General features: G+C 39.7%; 1 protein-coding gene across 2 annotated transcripts in view; it reads right to left on the bottom strand.

Annotated features, from left to right (window-relative positions):
• LOC126426733 (zinc finger protein 430-like) overlaps positions 1–21,626 on the bottom strand; it is a 495,002-nt gene that overhangs the window by 35,681 nt on the left and 437,695 nt on the right. Inside the window, exon 5 of one of the 2 annotated variants that reach the window (XM_050088700.1) lies at positions 8,680–8,772. The exons of the other annotated variant lie outside the window; for it this stretch is intronic. Within the exon in view, the coding sequence (XP_049944657.1) occupies positions 8,680–8,772 (93 nt within the window). The remainder of the gene's footprint in view (positions 1–8,679; positions 8,773–21,626) is intronic. 2 annotated transcript variants of the gene reach the window in all.

The following is a 21,626-nucleotide window of genomic DNA, read 5'->3' as shown; positions in this document are numbered from 1 at the left end:
AGAACATTTTCAATTATTTATTGCACAAGAACCAAACATTGTACAGATATCATACATCATTTTAAAGAGAAATCCTGAAAGATTTTTTCACGTATACCACCACAACATAGTTTAGTAATTAGCCGATATTCAGCATTAGTCGCAAACATGGTGAGTTCAGGTGTGGAGCGTGCTTTCTGTGTGTTGGAGTTCAACAAAAACAAGTGTGCTACAAGTTGTTTAACTGATGTTTAGAACCAAGTATGGTACAAAGCTTCCAACAAAGAAGGCCATTTACCACTGGCGGTTTGCTTTTGCCCAGCAAAGAAAAGCGGACGTTCCAGTGTGAGTGAAGTGAATGTAGAGCACGTGCGAGACACACTCATAAGGAGTCCAAGGAAATGGGTGCATCATGCATCCCGTGAACTCGAAATGGCTCCATTGCCAGTGTGGAAAGTCCTGCTACAAAAGCTGTCTATGACACCATTCAAATGTGGAGCTAGAGCAGAAGCTCAATGACGATGACAAAGACAAGTGTTTTGAATTTTGTTTGCAGTTGCAACATTGAATTTGAGTGTGATTCCCCAAAGGTAAATGTTTTTTGTGCCTTGTCACGTTGAAAACTGCATGGGCCATTCTTGTTCACCGAGAGCACTGTCACTGAATATTCCTACTTGGATATGTTGCAACAATGGCTGATGCCTCAAATGCAATCAAACTCTCCGTTCATCTTTTAGCAGGATGGGGCTCCACCCCATTTTCATCGTGAAGTTTGTGGATTCCTGAACACACAGCTGCCGCATCTATGGATCGGCTGTGCTAGAGAAGGGGACAGCTGTTTCATGAAATGGTCTCCCCGATCACCAGATCTCACTCCGTGTGACTCTTTTCTGTGGGGACACATCAAAGATCTGGTGTATGTGCTCTGGGAGAGGATACAGCAAGCGACTGCCACAGTTGACAATGCCACGCTCGGATGGGTATGGCAAGAATTCTATTACCATATTGACACCTGCCAGATCACTAATGGTTCGCATATCGAACGTTTGAAAAAAAACTTTCAGAGTTTCTCTTTAAAATGCAATATGTATGACATCTGTACAATGTTTAGTTCTCGTGCAACAAATAACTGAAATGTTCCCAGACTTCATTTACACCCTGTATTTGCATAGGTCTTGTACAGAATCAAAAGAGTGCCAAACAGAATTTGAGTCTTCACTTAAAACTTCCGGATTGATAGGCCGTGGTCTATGTATAAAACTCTCCCCTGACATTTTGTCTCCAGCTACGGGAGACATCCTCTGAGGTAAAGCACTGACTTCACCTCTGAGGACGTCTCCCGCAGTCGGAGGAAATGTCAGGGGAGAGCTTTATACATAGACCATGGCCTATCAGCCCGGAAGTTTTAAGTGAAGACAGTACCAGCCATGAAAGCCATTGTATGATCAGTTTTTAATACACTGCCCAAGAAAAGAAATGACACACCCAGAATACATGGTCAAGTGTCAACTAAAACTTTGTACAAACACACACACACACACACACACACACACAAACACACACCACTGGCAGGTATGTAATTGATGTAAATTTGTCTGTGGGACAGGCAGAATGGTCACCCTAGGCCTAGTATAATATACGAGGCCTGCCTAAGAAGTATCCGACCTTTGGCCAGAAATAATATTTCTGATACCTGTCGGGGTTGGGACTCTAATCCCAGATCACGTAAGAAACAGACTGACCGTCCTTACGGCGGAACAGGATACCGTAAAAATAGTTTTCCCGTCGGTCAATGCTAACTGACCTGTCCATGTCACGGAATTGGCAACGCTGTATCTTCGGTGACGTGAATGACGCTGATTTGTGTTCAGCTAGAGCGCTGCGCGCGAATTGCATTCGTCACACAGCTGACTGGAGACCATGATCGGCTATGGTTTTTCCCGAGTTGTCAATCGAAGAATGTAGATTACCACCTGTCATTCTACAAACCAAGTTTATTTCTACTGTAGGGATACTTCTCATAATCATATGCGAAATGAAGTAAATGGAAATCAACACACAAATAATTCTCTATTTAAATGCAGACTGTATTGCAGTCGCATAGGTTTTACACTCGCCTTCCATGCCGTCTCTTTCCTCGTTGTTATACAGCTCTTCTGATACGGATTAGGTGGTAAAAAAAGATCTCCACATGCAGGTTAACACTAGAAAATTTTCAAAATCTTCTCAACGTCTTTGAAATATAATTCGTTAATTTACTGACACATATTGCACTGAGCAGTGGGTTTCGCGTCCTGACGTTACCGACATAATTATTTTCCTACGCCATTTGTTTGCTTTATCAAAACCAGCGGGCAAAATAATCTTATCTCAGTATCAAAGATTTACATCGTAGCTGTAACTAGAAGTCTGCGCGGACAGGAAAAATGCCGCCGTCCGTATGTGCACCGCATCCACAAGATCATTATCCACATCTGCCAAGTTGCTTATCCGCATTCTGAGATATTAACGTTTTGTAAATCAGTTTAACCCACCTCTGCTCTGATAAGAGACTTGTGCCTGGCCTGAATTTTTGTCTGCTGATGTCCGCACTCGGTTGTGATGCGAATTAAGGCTTGACGTATTTCAGTGCCAGTCATTTCAAATTTAAATTCTTTTACTTTGCATGTAACTTATCGTAAATGATATAAGAGTGGCACAAAACGATGAATTTTGGATTGTTGTTGAAAGGGCGCCGCAAACGCGGTAATATACAAATGAAAGCGTGTTTTTCGAGCATATTTTGGCGGTGTCAACTTTGAAGAGCCACAGACAGCAAACCATAATTATGTTAAAAATTTACTTTGTACAGTTTAACGATAACCCGCAAATATTCGCAACAGACGTACGCTTTTATCTGCAACGCAGTTACTACTAGGGATATCCGCACTCGCGCAGACCTGTTACTATAAGTAGTGTTGTTTTCCAGTAAAAGCTGTGTGAGGATTATTAGCGCACAGATAAAAAAATTAAAATAGGCAGCGTCTATAGTTTGCATGCTATGCTCGTTCTCTTCTATTCTCTTCCCTTCATTCCAGTATAAACGCTTGTTCACACGTATAAACGAATGGCAGTGAACATTGGCGAATTATCTATGAATACTTATTTGCAGCAGTGTAAACGATGTTTTACACTCGTTCACATCGTTCGCTCTAGTATATACCAGGATTTAGAGGGACCGATGACCTAGCAGTTAGATGATCGCTATTATTCATTTATTCCACTGTTGCGATTTCAGCTCTAGAACCATTTTAAAGTGCCAAGGGAAAGGTCTTTTAAGGTAATGCTTCTTAAATTGTTTACCAAATGTTACCACACTATGCTTTGCATTTTGTTATCCATATCTTATATTGGTTTCAGTTTTCACATTGCACACAAAGATGCCTCTACAGCCAAAATTACGATAGTGAAGTGAGTAAACAGTTTAAAAAAGTCCAAATCGCAGCAAAGATTTCATTTAAAAATTATATGATATGATTCTTGTACAGGAAGGGTTGCCACGTTATATCAGAATATAAGATCGACAAAATTTAGATAGGATCGAATGCTTAGGGCTCTTTATCAATTCTTACTCGTAACTAATTTATTGATTTACCTGAATTTAAAATCCACTCGCATAACCTTTCTTTATCTTTGACAGGAAATCTGAACATTTTTAGTTCAGGATTTGTTCGTCTACTCCTTCTACAGTCGATATACTCGCAGGCCCACGGCATGACGACTCGTTTCACTACCACCGGTATGTCAGAAACAGCTGTACTTCACAGACGCCAAATAGTGGAAAGCTGCACGCGTTCGGCCGATGTTGCCACATATTTCACAGAACGGAGTGCCATCTAGTGGTTGATTCCACAAGTAAGGGTGTGACGCTGTTGCCGCCTGGTGGCCGTTCTCTGACAAGGGTTGCCTGCTAGACCATGCGATCGGGCAATCTGTTTCTTACGTGATCTGGGCTCTAATCCACTTCAAAGTAGGCCACTTATGCTTGCACACACTTAGCCCTCTAATCCTTCCACTGCTGGAAACACCTCTGGAAGTCTTCTTTTGGAATAGTGTTCAGCTCCGTCGCCATGTTACTCATTCTCTCTTTTCTACTCTCAAAAGGGCATCCTTTCAGTGGCATCTTCAATTTTGGAAACAACTAAAATTTGCAAGGAGCTATGTCTGGAGAGTAGGGAGGCTGGTGAACAGCTGTGACCAAGATATTTTGGATCAAGTGGGATGAATGTGCAGGGCAGCTGTTGTGATGCAGTTGCCAGTTTTTCACCAGCCACATATCTGGTCTTTTGCGCCAAACTGCATCATGGAGAACATCATGATAGTAATCCTTTGTCACTGTTCATCCTTCCGGTGTCTATTTGTGATGCACAATTCCATGGACATCAAAGAAGGCAGTCAGCACCATTTCGATTTTGCTTCGCACCTGCTGCACTTTCTTTGGCCCTGAAGACTCGGGATGCTTCCATTGCAATGGCTGTCTTTTTGTTTCTGGATGGTACCTGTACACCCATGACTCATCTCCAGTTATCATGGCGTTCAGAAACCCAGTATCAGTGTTGGTGGTGTCCACAAGATCCTGTGCAATGTCAAAACGGAAGTCTTTTTGTTCCAGCAACAACAACTTTGGCACGAATTTCACAGCCACTCAGTGCATGTTCAAATCATGCAAAATTGCATGTCCAGAATCTTTACTCACTCCAACCTCTTGGGCAATATCCCACACAGTCAATCGACGATCTACCATCACCAAATTTTGCACCCTCTCGACAACAGCTGCACTCCAAACAGTTTGAGGCCTGCCAGAATGCTGGTCACACTCTGCTGATGTGCGGCCGTATTTGAATCGGTTGAACCACTCCTTAATTTGTGTTACACCCATCACATCTTCTCCGAACACCTGCTGAATCTTACAAATTGTTTCACTTCAAGAATCACCAAGCTATCAACAAAATTTGATGCAGTATCTTTGCTCAACACTTTCCATCATTTTGAGAGAATCGGTAATCCAACGAACACGTAGTGTAGCATCTCGCTCGGCAACTGACGTGCTGGAAGGCGGGGACCAAATTAATGCATGCATATAAAGGTCTCTTCCTTTACTGTGTCCAGTGGCGCTGTGCTATCGTCTCTGTTTTGTGCAGGAAAATCAAAGGTTGGATACTTTTTAGACACTCCTTATAAGGAGTGTGAACAGTGTCAGATGTTGAGTGCACTGTGAAGGAAACCAAGATGTTTTGCACGCTTGCGAGACTGTGTTATCAGCACCTGACAATTAGGAAGCTGTTTCACTGCAGGTGCCCATTTGGTCAGCTGATTCAGTTGTGCAGCAGTATCCAGATTTGTGGGGCTCTCACGTATGAGGACAGGCATACTCATCATGAAGGTTCTGTTCAACCACATACCACCACTGCAAGGGAGGATCGCTGCATTACACACAAAGCACATTTTAGTCTCTTCACAACTGTGCCCACCATCTGAGAAAAAGTTATAGGCTCCCTGTAACATTCTGTCATCCTGAACCACTGTTCGGAAACTAGCAGCAGCCGGACTAGGAAATTACTATACTATGGGTAGGCTGCCATTAACACCACAACAGAAATCACTGGGTTTCGAAGTGTTGCCTTGACTTGGAAGCACGGCCTGCTGGAATGCCTGGGAAGAGATCACGTTCTTCCAATGTTTTTGACTGGCACAATAGTGTTACTCCTGACATCATTACGTGCACAGCCATCATGTGTGACTTCAAGTCATGTCTGATAGTGACTGGAAGAACTATGATGGCATAAAAGTACGAGGGTGGTTTGAAAAGTTCTCGGAACAGAATAGAAAAAAATACTTACAAGACTGAAACTTTTTTTTATTTTTCAATGTAGTCTCCTTGCAGATTAATGCACTTGGTTCAACGATATTTCAGTACCTTGATCCCATCTCGAAAAAGAGTTGCCTCCAGGCATGTAAAATAGTTGTTAACTATGGCTAACAATTCTTTATTTGAAGTGAATCTTTGTCCATCAAGAAAAATTTTCAGTTTTGGGAAGAGATGAAAGTTTTGACAGAGCCATATCGGGTGAATAAGGTGGGTGTGGCAACAATTCATACATTAGTTCGTGTAATTTTGTCATGGCGATGGCACACAGGGAGCGCATCAACAGTCGTGGCACCAATCTTGCAGATAATTTTTTCGTTTATAATTCTTCAGTTAATATGTGATATACCCTTTCAAATGACATCTGGCAAGCGTGAGCAATTTCACGCACTTTCAATTGGCAGATCCTCTGTGACCATTTTGTGCACTTTTGCAATGATTTCTGGAGGAAATCTTAGCCGACCAATGCGCGGATCATCATCTAAATCCTCTTCACCAAATTTAAATTCATCTGTCCACTTGGCAACAGTCGAATATGAAGGAGCAGAGTCCCCCAATGTATTCTGGAAATCAGCATGAATGTCCTTTGCTTTCATACTTTTCTTTACGAAGTACTAAATCATTGCTCGAATCTCAATTTTTTTGTATCTTCACAAATCACTATGTGGGAACAACAACAGAGCCACATCACTGCCACAGCTCTCTTCCAAGAACAGCGATGCAGCACATGTTTACAGGCAGCACTCCAATTAATATCACGTGAACTACTCGTTGCACTAGTGCTGACCTCTCATGGTGATTTGAGCACTTTTCAAACCACCCTCGTACATCAGAAATGTTCTGTGCCTTCACGCATTACTTCTCATGCGACAGTGTAGTGGTACTATTTTTCAACAGGAAAATGCTCAAGATATGGCATGCCTCTAAGGCTGTTTGTCTGATGTTGAGGTACTCCTGCGGCCAGAAAGATTCCCAAATCTGACCACCGTAAATGAAGAGTGGAACCAGCTTGTATGTCAACTCTTTCCCAATACCAGTATCAACATTACCTACAACCAGTTACATAAAATAGTTGTGGATCAGCTTGCCTCAGGAGCACCTGCAATCACTTTATGGAACTCTTTCCAACCAACTCAGTGTAAGCATGCAACCCAGAGAAAGTACATCATTATGATAAGTGACCTCATATCACCAATTTCTTTGTAAATTTGACTTGATACTATAATCACTGAAATAATTTAACATACCATAAACCTGTGAAGTCTCATTTTGTTTCTTCCTCCCCTTCTGGGCAACATTTCAAGTTTTAGGTAAGTTACTGAATGGCTGAAGTATTTCATTCTTCATGAATTTGAATTTTAATGGTAGGTTTTTAATGCCAATAAATTCTTGGAATTTTTAGAATCCGTACATTCTTGTGTGGTGCAAGGTACTTTTCATAATCTATATGGAACCTTTAATTTTCTGGCTGAAATACAATGTAAAACCAAATTTCTTTCATGGATTATATTTAATTCTGTTCAGACAAGTGTCTGAATGCAATATTAGTCATTTAGGAAAGAAAATGTTAACGTACTGAGTAGTGAAAAATGAGTGACTATACGACATGGCTCTTTAATCGAACAAATTTCCCTTGTGATTCAATTGACCCATAACGACTCAAATCTTTTGTACCCCTATGCATTTTCACTGCTAGACTATAACCATGCTACCTATACCAATTATTTTAAATAATAATATTGAATAGTCTTAAATGAGTCAGTCATTTCTACAATGAAACAAATTTCTTAACTAATTAAGAGGCCCTGCTAATCCTTTCATGCCTTTTCTTTATGCAAAATAAATTTTTCTTGAATGCTTCCACCATTTACTGGTAACGCGTGACATTTTAAATCATAGTCTGGGCCATTCATCATAATGGTCCACAGAGAATCAAAAGAAAATATTCTTTCAGAACAAAATTAATTATCTTTTGCTGTGTAACTAGCTCAACACACATCTGATCCACACATTCTATATACAATATTTTGAGATACAGTGGCACATAGATCCTCTGAACCCCTCAACATGACTCATATTCTTTTACAGCAGAAATTAAGACTCATCTCACATTAACTCACCCAAATCTCATTTAGGAATTTAAATATTTTTGAGAAAATATAAAATTCTTTATAAACTTAATGATTAAAGAAATTATTAGCTATCTTTGTGACAAGTATTGGCAAACTAATTTAGTCATTCAACATTTCACATATATGCGCAAGTACAATGAGTTGAAACTGAAGTATCAAGGATGATTTAGAACACACAAATATTGTAACGTTTAACAAATTTCCCACCCATTAAGAATCTTGGCATAAACTTACATATATCAAAGATTCACTGAAAAGGTAAAAAAGTCCAACGTATTCTTCTCAATTGCATTAATCAGAAGTTATTGAAAATAGGAATATTTCATAAACAACCTACACCATCAGAATTTATACATCTACTAAATGTGAATGCAAGGCATCCACCACATATAAAATGTTTGGTACCAAAAAGGGTTGCTGAGAATAGGTTTACACATATTGTTAAAAGTCCTGCTCAGATTCTAATCATAACTGTCAGCAAATAATAGATCACAATCCAAGTCAAGTTTAATAGTACAAGAATAGTGGAAAATTATTAAGGGCACTTAGTCCAAGAAAACTCTCAATATATGCCTAATTCCTTGCAATACATCCTTTACATTAAACAACCAAAGGCATTTTTCCTCACTCTATATGCAATAAATCAGAGATGTGAATGCTTACAATATTCTCAGTTTCATCCACATGCAAATTTGGTTCAGGATCCTCTTTGATAAAGTCAGTGGGGCAGGAGTTCCCCTCTGGATCTTCAAGAACCTGAAAAAAAAAAAAGGAAACAATCTCTCAATTAAAGCTGCTCTCCTGATATGGATCTCAATATTTCTTTCTTGTGAATCTCATCCATTCTTTCTAAGATTCTGATCACTTATGCTCAAATACATTTAGAAACATAATTTATTGAGCCGCTTGTATACCAACACACATTCCCATGATTTCAACTTGTGCTGAACTGCACTACAAAGATCCAGTTCTTTTTGCTATGCAGCATACTTTACAGCACTTACTGATCTTTACCTTTATGTGCTGACCTAATAGTTTGCCGCCTCCATCACCTCGTCATTTACCACAACTTCTGTTCCATATTTAATGAACTCGCCTACTATGTGCTGTCCGAGTTTGCAAAATTAACAAATTCTCATGCTCACAGCTCTGGGTCGAATGTATTTCGGCTTACAAGACATTCTCTGACAACATTACATTGTCATTTCAGCTGTTTCCTTTGATTTCTCCTTCTGTCCAGACATCACCAGAACCTTCCACTGGACCAAAGATACTGGAGATTTAGAGCTCAAGCTTCATCATCATCTGGGTTTAAGACTCTAGGAGTCAGTTGTATAAATCAACACTGGGAATGTAACTGCATTATATGCCTTGATTTCAGTTTTTTTGGGATAGCGTGTGATGTCAATTGTTGTTGTACTTGCAAGGTTATGGATGAACGAGGGTTGCCCAGAAAGTAATGCACCACATTTTCTTTCTCAGCCAAAACATATGCTACATATGCAAAACATTATGTATGCATAATCTGAAGTCTCCTGAGTGAGCACGCCAAATTTCCATCACTTCCATCAGACAGTTTCAAAATGGCATATGTAGGTGATGTACATTACAAGCAGCGTGCCTTCATTGAATTGCTCACTGCAGAGGAAGAAACTATGGGGAATATTCAACAACGCTTGCGCAAAGTCTATGGAGCATCTGCTGTAGACAAAAGTACAGTTAGTAGCTGGGCATGAAGAGTGAGGTTGTCAGAAGGCGGTTTGGTGGAGCTCCACGAATTGCAGCTGTCGGGAGACCAACAACTGTCACACCTGACATGTTGTAGTGGGCTGATTTCATTTGTGAGGACAAACACATTACAACTCAGCACTTTGAGGACAATGAGGTGGCGAGTCACATAGTGAAGCACTGCATCCACCATCAGGACAAGGACTGATACCGACAGGACACCGAGGCCCTTGTCTCGTACTGGAGGAGGCCTTAGAATGAGATGGAGATTACGTGGAAAAATAGGGTGTGTAGATAAAATACCATTCTCTTGTGTGCATAATCCTCATTCTGTTCAATAAAGAAAAAAATTGCAGTACATTACTTTCTGGAATGCTCCATTGTTTTATATGCAGCTGTATGTTGCACCCATATTTAAAAATTTTCCTAGGCTCAAAAATAAAATTCTCAGCTTGCAGTGAAGCAGTCTGCACTAGATCTCTCGAAAGAATCAAAAAACTATTATGTATGTTTTCTCAAGATTACTGTCCAGGTCAGCTCCATCTGTCCTATTGGCTACAAACCTCACTATTACCATCATCCCATCTCTGGACTTTGCCATGGCTGTATAAAATTGTCCTGTGTTCAGCTCCTGTATTTGCCAGTAAAGTTACCACCTTTGCTGTTTCTTCTAATTTATTAATTAATATGATGAATATTCTTGGACAAGCGACATAAGCTTGTCATCAACCTGTGCATGCACAGAAACTTTTCACTATAAATATTTTAGGTATTACCTCGCCAATCTGTCCGCTACAGACCAGTAACATGGTCAGAATGCAAAAAAAGTTGTTTATCATAGGAACCCTTTTAATGACCCATAACATCTTAGTACAACTTTAATTTTCTACTGGAAGTGCTGTCTGAAATAGTGTTCACTGTTAAAACAGAAGCAAAACACAAAGAGAATGTAGATACACTAAAAAAATCTTACCTACAGTCTAAAATACATCTGTATTGCACAGTAAGATAGTGTTACCATGAATGAAAATTTAACAACTTGAATTATTTTGAACATGGCTGCACAACAGCAATGGTTACAGAACAGCAGGGATAAACCACAGCCAACCTGCTGCAATAAATGGTGGATTTCAAACAACCTTTACCCTGGTTTTGACAGATTTAAACCCATCTTCTTCAGAAGAACAAACAAACTTCACATTAGTAATTCATCCAGTAAAAGCTGTCTCTACATTACATGTATCGGCAACAGTTTGCATATCCATATGTAAAGATTAAGGGCCCTAGAATCAAGGGTTTCTCAAATCAGTAAAACCAAACACTTAAAATAACACACCACATTAGTAACTAGCAGTAGGGTCTGCATGTAGCAACTAATATGGTCTTATTTTAAGTGTGTGGGATATACTGGCCATTGCCAATACAGACAGAATGTGGAGACAGCTTTTACTGAATGAAGTATTATTCTGATGTTTTTTTTTTTTCCTTATGAAGAAGACAGATTTAAAGATTATTTGAAACCCATCATTTATTGCAACTGGTTGGCTTCCTTTTATTCTTGCAGTTTAACATCTGCACATACCTTATTACAGTACTGCACTGACACACAACTAATTTCCACTTAACTGATTACAACATGAGAACTCATATGACAAAAAATGTTCTGTTCTTTAGCAGGATGAAAAAGTCTGTAATGTTCTTTTGCTCAGCAGATGACAAGCTTGATTTTGCTGCACTGTTCTGCCATTTCCTATCCACAAAATGTGAGATATATTGAAGAGCTTATTACATGCTTTTCTAGCACCTGTATATGATTATTGATCTGAACCAAGCTGCACGTTCATTGTCTTCATCATCTTCCTCATTCTCATCAGTTGCTTGAGTTGCAGTATCAATCATTTTGTCATCAGTTAATTCTTCTTCTGTTGTGCAGTCAACTTCAGCTGTACTGATCCACTCAGACTAGTGACCTCAACATATGGTTGTAAAGACTGCAAATCTCTAAGAACTGCTGGTGTTTCTACGTATTGACTTTCATCACTTGTTGCACGTGCTGTTTCACCTTAATTCTCTTCACTTGTTTCTTTCATTCATTTTTTGACAAGATTTTTCAAATATTGATGCCAGTATTTCCTCCCAAGCTTTGGAAATTGTACAGTTTAAATCTTTTGCATGTATTGATTTCATAGCTTTAAACAAGCTGCTACCTTGTTGTATCCTTTCTAAAATTGATCCAGTGAATTTTCAATGGTATCACCTCTTCAGCCACTCAGTGACACCCTCATCCACGAGTTGGATTAGATATGTTAAACTGTCAGGTAGAAAAAGTTTTACTACTTCTTTTTCACATTCATCTTCGTATGGATGAGATGTCACATTGTCAAGTATCAATCTAACATGTTGAGGGAGGGTTTTTTTATTTTTATTTTTTTCATTCTGTAATGGTAGGGATAAACTAATCATAAAACCTTTTCTTAGAGAGGCTGTATTCCATCCATGCTGACTTTTGGTTACCACGATACACAGGTAGTGATGCCATATCACTGTTCTTGAGCGCCCTTGGTTTTTTTCCTCTTCCAATTACAAACAATGGCATTTTGTGGCTTCCATTAGCATTACTACAGAGATCAATAGTTATTCTATCTTTTGCAAGTTATTCATGTATTACAGACTCATTTTGTGCAGCAACAGATCTTGTAGGGAGCATTTTGTAGTTTAAACCACACTCATCAATGTTATACATTTAGCAAGGTATCAGCTTTTGATGTTTAATAATTTTTTCAAATTTTGGAACAAATTCATTGACAGCTGTTTTGTCAGCAGACAGTTTCATACCAAAAATAATTACATTTCAAATGCCATTCCACTGATGTTACAGTTACAGGCTGTTACAGACTTTGCATTTCCAATATTTCCTCCTAATCTTTCATACAAAATCAATATACCGGGTGATCAAAAAGTCAATATAAATTTGAAAACTGAATAAATCACGGAATAATGTAGATAGAGAGGTACAAATTGACACACATGCTTGGAATGACTTGGGGTTTTATTAGAACAAAAAAACTGATCAGAATAGCAATAATTAGCATAGCAAAGTAAGACAAAGCATAGATGATGTTCTTTACAGGAAATGCTGAATATGTCCACCATCATTCCTCACCAATAGCTGTAGTCGAGGAATAATGTTGTTAACAGCACTGTAAGGCACGTCCGGAGTTATGGTGAGGCATTGGTGTCGGATGTTGTCTTTCAGCATCCCTCGAGATGTCGGTCGATCATGATAAACTTGCAACTTCCGGTAACCCCAAAGCCAATAATCGCACGGATTGAGGTCTGGGGACCTGGGAGGCCAAGCATGATGAAAGTGGCAGCTGAGCATACGATAATCACCAAACAACATGCGCAAGAGATCTTCACTCATCTAGCAATATCGGGTGGAGCGTCATCCTGCATAAACATCGTACGTTCCAGTGGGTGTTTATCAGCCAGACTGGGGATGATGTGATTCTGTAACATATCGGCGTACCTCTCACCTGTCGTACCTCTCACCTGTCACGGTAGCACTTACAAAACCAGAATCACGCATTTCCTCAAAGAAAAAAGGCCCGATAACGGTAGATGTGGTAAATCCAACCAATACCGTGACTTTCTCGCCGTGCAATGGAGTTTCCACGACAGTTCTAGGATTTTCGGTAGCCCAAATTCTGCAGTTGTGGGCATTGACAGACCCTCGGAGCATGAAATGAGCTTCGTTGGTCCACAACACGTTACTCAGCCAATTGTCATCTTCCGCCATCTTTTGAAATGCACACACCGCAAATGCCCTCTACTTCACTAAAACGCCAGGTAACAGTTCATGATGCTGATGGCTTTTCTACAGATAGCATCAGAGGGTACGCCTAAGTGCCAACCAAACAGTAGTGTATGGAATGCTGGTGCGACTGCACGAGCGCTGACTTCCCTGTGCGTGGACGAACCCTCTACAGTCTCCAGTTCTTCCTGAACTGTCTCAGCAGCATTACGCCTTGTGCTCGGTTGGCCACTATGGGGTCTATCGACTAAACAACCCGTGGATTCGAACTTCGAAATCATTCTCGCCACAGCTGCATTTGTCAATGGACCTTTACCCATTCGAATCCCCTTCCTATAGCAATAGGACCGTAACGCTGAACAAGCACATTCCCCATTCTGATAATACAGCTTCATTAAATGCGCCTTTTCAAGTAACATCAATTTGCTGCGACTGCTGGCGCATCTGATTCTCTCTCTCATTACAGCTCCTTTTATACACGATTGTCATGTGCAGTCACTGACTTTGTGCTGTCCAGTGCCATCTGTCAGACATTTTGTGAACTTCTTTTTGTTTTTTGTTCTCATAAAACCCCATGTCATTCCAACCATTTGTGTAAATTTTTACCTCTCTATTTACATCATTCCGTGGTTTATTAAGTTCTCAAATTTATACTGACTTTTTGATCAGCCAGTATTTTCTTTTACAATTAGTCCACACAACAGAGTTTTGTTTTCTTCTCTCCTGCTCAAACTATACCCACAAAGCATCACCTAGAATTTCACTTTTGGTGTTATTCAAAGTCTTTCTCATTTTCAGTTCACTCTTCTCATCAATCGTCACTGTGTCGCTTTCATAAATTTTTCTATTTTTTTCCATTCTTCAACTGTTGTTTTGTCATCCCCTCATTTGCAGTTTTTTAAAGAGACACTTCTTTAGCAAACCTTCTAAATCCTATCAGTTTCTCTGCTAAAGACAGCATCACATGTTTACGTTTAGTTGATGCTATAATTTAATTTTACATACTTCGATATGTAAAAAAAACATTACATACTTCGATATGTAAAAAAAAACATGGTCACTAATTTATAAAATGAATTCAAAGTAACACTTACTGATCAGGTAAGAAACAAGTTATTTCATACTAAAACTGATCGAATTACTGCATCTATCAATGGTCACCTGCCTACTGATCCACATCACAGAACTAACTGTAGTGACAGACGGGGTATGCACACAAAAACCAGAAATGGCATGGTCAGACTAAGTGGGGAATTGAACTATCCGAGGTCACATTAGCTAGGTTCTACTGTATCACCTTACCGTTGTTTCTTACCACCCTCTCACTAAGTACACTACCTTCCTTGATTTCCAACACTCCCCCACACTGTTGAATGATCGATGTCTGATTACTGTCCACTCTTGTAAAATCTACAAATATTGGAGACATGGGTTATTTCAATTCCTGGAACATCTCCAAGATGTGTTTCACACTAAATATGTAATTTACAGTCTATATCCCTGCCTACAACAAATTATGCCACATGCTCATCCCTGAGACCTGTCATTCAAGTCACATCTTAACCATGCAAGCCACTTTATTGTATATTATAGAGTGTGCTTCTGGCACCATTACAAATATTTCCCACTTCCCAACAAGAGAGATACAACTATAAAAACATCTAAAGATTTCAGATGTTTTTGTGTAGTTCAAGTGCTTGGGAAGAAGAAGTGTTGGAAAGCATCTTTATGGGTTCTACAGCCTCTGGTTTCGCCATCGCAGTCATTTTGCGAGGCATATATTAGAATAAATGTTACAATTTCAGACTCTTCTTACTGTGTCCTTTGGAAATGGACCTATGACACATGCTTCTCAAGGAAAAAAGTAAATAAATAAATTACTTACAGTTTTGAGCCTCTCTCATGACACTGTATCATGATTTTCTGCTATGCACTACATAACAATTAACTGTACTTCATTTACAGATCCTGTTTGACATGGGTAACATTAATATTTGTATTTTTTGCCCTCTTCTGTATCTGTATCAAATTCAATGCCCTGAATTATTTGTTGGATGTATTCCTACCTCTGTCTTCCCCTTAAGTTTTGTCGTCTACAGCTGTCTCCAATATCAAGGAAGTTACTCCCCAATGTCTTAACATGAGTCCTATCATCCTGCCCTTCTTCTCAGTACTTTTCAAATTAATGGAAGGAAACAGTCTTGAGTTCCAAGTTGTTACCAGCAGTCTAGCTAGCATAATGACTGTGTGTAGGGGGTTAAAAAGAATGGGTTACAACAGTTGAGCATATCCTCATAAGCTACCCATTTCTGTAGTCAGTGGTAAGCAATGTTCGTGGTGGTATAAAGAATGATGCCTCTGGGCCATGCGTGACTAAATAAGTGATTTGGACTGATTAATCATGCTATATGCTGCAGCAATCCAATGGAATGCTTTGGGTTTGGTGAATGCCTGGAGAATGTCACCTCCCATCATGTGTAGTGCCAACTGTGAAGTATGGAGAACAGGTAGTTACAGTATAGGGCTGTACTTTGTGGCTGGTGCGTGCTTCTCTTATTGCACCTAAGAAAATGCTAAATGTGGAATTATACGAACATGTTTTACCGTTCTGTGTGCTGAATACAGTGTATACAGTACAGGAACAGTTCAGAGATGTTTATTGTATCATAATGGTAATGCCCCCTGCTATAAATCAGCATCTGTGAAGCAATGGTTTGTGGACAATAATGGTGCTGAATTGCACTAGCCTACACCAACCCAAATCCTGACACAAATCCTATGTACCACCTTTGGGATTAGACAGAACATCCACCACCACTCAGTCCCCAACATCCATCGATACTGTCTTCTTGGTTTCTGCTCTTAAGGAAGAATGAGCTGCCATCAGGTATTGAGATACATCACTGAAAGTGTCCCACAGAGTTCATGCCTTCATAAAGAAGAAAAGTGGACACTCCATATTAATTTTCAGCAATAGGTGTCCGGATACTTCTGACCAGATAGTGTATAAAATGTGTAAGTCTAGCTACATATCCACCATAAATATTGAGACTTGCAAAACTTCCTAGCTTCACAGACATACCGGAGTCTTCTATCACATATTTGTAGATATTTCCTTTATGCTCATTTTTTTCTTACAATAGAACGTAAATTTGATTCTGCTTGTACGAATGATCTTCTTGGCATACTTTCATTACCTATCTCTGTCAAAATCTACTCTGAGTCGCATGAGGACCTGCTGTATCCTAAGCTTACACTCGTGTGGGTGGTGGTGGTGGTGGTGGTGGTGGTGGTGGTGGTGGTGGGGGAGGGGGGGGCAGGGGAGAGGTGATATAACATTTCAAAATTAATTAAACTCAGGAAATACAGCAAATGATTGCATTGTCAACTGAAAACCCACAAACAGAAAGTGATTTTTGGTCATAAAATGAATACAGTATCAATAGAATTAACCAAATTTTGTGCTATTTACACAGCTTCACACTGTCACCATGTCTTTTCAGTGCATGCTGTTTAGGAAATGCAATGCTCCATTCTACATCTGCACCCACATGGATACTACACAAATCACTTGAGTGCCTGGCAGATGGTTCATCAAACCACCTTCACAATAATTGTCTATCATTCCAGTCTCAAACAGCACGCAGAAAAAATGATCACCTATATCTTTCCGTGCGAGCTCTAATTTCCCTTATTTTATTACAATGATCGTTTCTCCCTACATAAGTTGGCGTCAACAAAATATTTTCGCATTTGGAGGAGAAAGTTGGTGACTGAAATTTTGTAAGAAGATTCTGTCACAACAAAAAAAATCTTTTAAATGATGTCCACCCCAAATCCTGTAGTTCGCAATAACACAAATTGTGCTGCTGCTCTTTGAACTTTCTCAGCATACTCTGTTAACCCTATCTGGTAAGGATCCCAGACTGCGCAGCAGTACTCCAAAAGAGGACAGGCAGGCGCAGTGTAGGAAGTCCCTTTGGTAGATTTGTGTCTTCCCCACAACATTTTCTCTGTGTTCTTCCCAATTACAGTTGTTCGTAACTGCAATTCCTTGGTATTGAGTTGAATTTACAGCCTTTAGATTTGACTGATTTATCATGTAACCGAAGTTTATGAGATCCCTTTTAGCACTCATGTGGATGAACTCTCACTTTTCGTTATTTAGGGCCAGATCCCAATTTCCGCACCACATAGATATCTTTTCTAAATTGTATTGCATGTCGTTTTGATCTTCTGATGACTTTACTAGATGATAAATGACAGCATCATATTCAAACAACCTTAGACAGCTGTTCACACTTTCTCCTAAATCATTTATATAGATAATGACCGGCAGAGAGCCTATAACATTACCTTGGAGAATGCCAGAAATCACTTCTCTTTTACTACATGACTTTCTGTCAATTATTACAAACTGCAACCTCTCTGAGAGGAAATCACGAATCTAATCACATAACTGAGACGATATTCCATAAGCACACAGTTTCACTATGAGTCACTTGTGTGTAACAGTATCAAAAGCCTTCTGGGAATATAGAAATACAGAATCAATTTGAAATCACTTGTCAATAGCACTCAGCACTTTGTGAGTGTAAAGAGATAGTTGTAGACACATATGAATGATTTTTTCTAAACCTGTGCTGACTGTGTGTCAATAGACCATTCTCTTCAACATAATTCATAACATTTGAACACAATATATACTCCAAAATCCCATTGAATATTGACGTTAATGATATGGGCCTGTAATTGAGTGGATTACTCTTACTACCTTTCATGAATATTGGTGCGACTTGTGCATTAAAACTCAAATGTATGCCTTGTGCACTGGATACAACCATCTTCCTTAACTTTAAGTATTCAGTGAACAGTAACAACTAAGTTTCAAATATATACCAACCAGATATTTTACTGCTTATGGCTACCAGCTTTTCTCTTATAGCAATGTAACATTAAGGCAGGTTAACAGAGCAACAATTACTGCAGGGAGGAATCTTCCTTCATACACTGACACCAGTCAATACCTTCGCTGCGCAGTGCCGATGGTACTGTTACCGACGATTGTGCCGCTAAAGCGGAGTTATTGAACGCAGTTTTCTGAAATTCCTTCACCAGGGGAGACGAATGGAATATTCTAGAATCTGAAACACGAACAGCTGGCTAGCATGAGTTTCTTAGAAGTAGATACCTTAGGGGTTGCGAAGCAACTCAAATCGCTTGATATGGGCAAGTCTTCAGGTCCAGATTGTATACCGATTAGGTTCCTTTCAGATAACGCTGATACAATAGCTCCCTACTCAGCAATCATATACAACCGCTCGCTCACCGATAGATCTGTACCTACAGATTGGAAAATTGCGCGGATCGCACCAGTGTTTAAGAAGGGTAGTAGGAGTAATCCATCAAACTACAGACCTGTATCATTGACGTTGGTTTGCAGTAGCGTTTTGGAGCATATGCTGTATTCAAACATAATGAATCACCTCGAGGGGAACGATCTATTGATACGTAATCAGCATGGTTTCAGGAAACATCGTTCTTGCGCAACGCAGCTAGCTCTTTATTCGCACGAAGTAATGGCCGCTATTGACAGGGGATCTCGAGTTGATTCCGTATTTCTAGATTTCCGGAAGAAACCGTTCCTCACAAGCGACTTCTAATCAAGCTGCGGGCCTATGGGGTATCGTCTCAGTTGTGCGACTGGATTCGTGATTTCCTGTCAGGAAGGTTGCAGTTCGTAGTAATAGATGGCAAATCGTCGAGTAAAACTGAAGTGATATCAGGTGTTACCCAGGGAAGCGTCCTGGGACCTCTGCTGTTCCTGATCCATATAAATGACCTGGGTGACAATCTGAGCAGTTCTCTTACGTTGTTCGCAGATGATGCTGTAATTTACCGTCTAGTAAGGTCATCCAAAGACCAGTATCAGTTGCAAAGCGATTTAGAAAAGATTGCTGTATGGTGTGGCAGGTGGCAGTTGACGCTAAATAACGAAAGGTGTGAGGTGATCCACATGAGTTCCAAAAGAAATCCGTTGGAATTCGATTACTCGATAAATAGTACAATTCTCAAGGCTGTCAATTCAACTAAGTACCTGGGTGTAAAAATTACCAACAACTTCAGTTGGAAAGACCACATAGATAATATTGTGGGGAAGGTGAGCCGAAGGTTGCGTTTCATTGGCGGGACACTTAGAAGATGCAACAAGTCCACTCAAGAGACAGCTTACATTACACTCGTTCGTCCTCTGTTAGAATATTGCTGTGCGGTGTCGGATTCTTACCAGGTGGGATTGACCGAGGACATCGAAAGGGTGCAAAAAAGGGCAGCTCGTTTTGTATTATCACGTAATAGGGGAGAGAGTGTGACAGATATGATACGCGAGTTGGGATGGAAGTCATTAAAGCAAAGACGTTTTTCGTCGCGGCGAGATCTATTTACAAAATTTCAGTCACCAACTTTCTCTTCCAAATGCGAAAATGTTTTGTTGAGCCCAACCTACATAGGTAGGAATGATCATCAAAATAAAATAAGAGAAATCAGAGCTTGAACAGAAAGGTTTAGGTGCTCGTTTTTCCCACGCGCTGTTCAGGAGTGGAATGGTAGTGAGATAGTATGATTGTGGTTCGATGAACCCTCTACCAAGCACTTAAATGTGAATTGCAGAGTAATCATGTAGATGTAGGGCATCCATTACTTATACATGTAATAAAAAGTTATCACCAATGGTCACGGTTAATAAAGTTACGCTTCTTATAAGTGTTCATTTAACTTTCATACATCACTTACATGTCAAATATTTTTACAAAGTTCAAAAACTTCAAAAACTTACATTATGCTCAGAGCCATTCACAAGCAGTGAACACTAGGATTTCGGTTATTCAATGGAACTTTAAGAAAATAAAAAAATAATGCAATCAAAACTTCTGTACCTTGGCTATATGTGACTCTCTCATAAGAGGGGTGGAGGAGGGGAAAGTGGAGGGAATGCTTTCAAATGACTAATGATGTCACAGAAGTAACGATTAGTATTAAATTTCTAACCTTCCACTTTTTGGCTTGTCTCACCATATCATCTGCTGCAGATAGTGTTATTGGATGTGGTATGGGTTGGGGGGGGGGGGGGGGGGGGCATGTGGTCAACCCATTTAAGTCCTCCCACCAAGGAAAACCTTTGATCGACCTGGGAATCAAACATATGTCACTCTTATGACAGTCAGCTATGCTAACCCCTCAGCTACAAAGGTAGATAGCAGTTATCCTTAAACAGCAAGGAAATGTGGATGCCACAGTCAAACATCTTAAACCAAATGTCTATTCACTCTGGAAGTCTGCCATGTCAGAAGAAGATAAACCACCAAATATCAACAAAAATTAATTCTTACATACCAACTACACACACACACACACACACACACACACACACACACACACACACACAAGATACGCTATTTTTCTTCACCAGAAGTTCCACCATTCTGCACAGAGTGGCATTTCATTTCTGCACAGAAAATAGAACACAACCTTCTCCTTCTCTCTAATACCACTGTCATGATACAGAGACAGTAAATTATGGAGGCTTTATCAACCACAACATTTATTTTACACTTGAAATTATACAAATTATGAATTATCCTAAATTTGTACAGATAAAAATATACTGGCTTCACCTACAACACTAGAAAGACTACATATATCATAGAAAACAGCTAGTGTATATGCCATGTTCACTCTAATGACCATTATTGTATTAATCCAAAACTAAAGACAAATTTTCCACCAGGACTATGAATGAATACAGCCTCTGAAGTAAATAGCAGTGACCACTTGCCTTACATGCAGTAACGTACAAATTCTTAGTGGTTCTCTCCCCAAAACTTTCCAGTCTAAACAACCCAAACACACACTTGGCACAATTTCAGCTTTCAGTGAATGACAAGGTGGGCTACAGTAGGTCAGTTTTGAGCAACTGCCCTCCATTCACACCCATCTTTATTCTTTCCCCGATTCTTTACTTCATTTAATTTGTGTACCTTATTGATGGACTGTTTCCACATCAATCAAA

This window comes from Schistocerca serialis, chromosome 11 (assembly GCF_023864345.2).
Source record: "Schistocerca serialis cubense isolate TAMUIC-IGC-003099 chromosome 11, iqSchSeri2.2, whole genome shotgun sequence".
Classification (NCBI taxonomy): domain Eukaryota; kingdom Metazoa; phylum Arthropoda; class Insecta; order Orthoptera; family Acrididae; genus Schistocerca; species Schistocerca serialis.
This window is presented reverse-complemented; position numbering and strand designations above follow the sequence as displayed.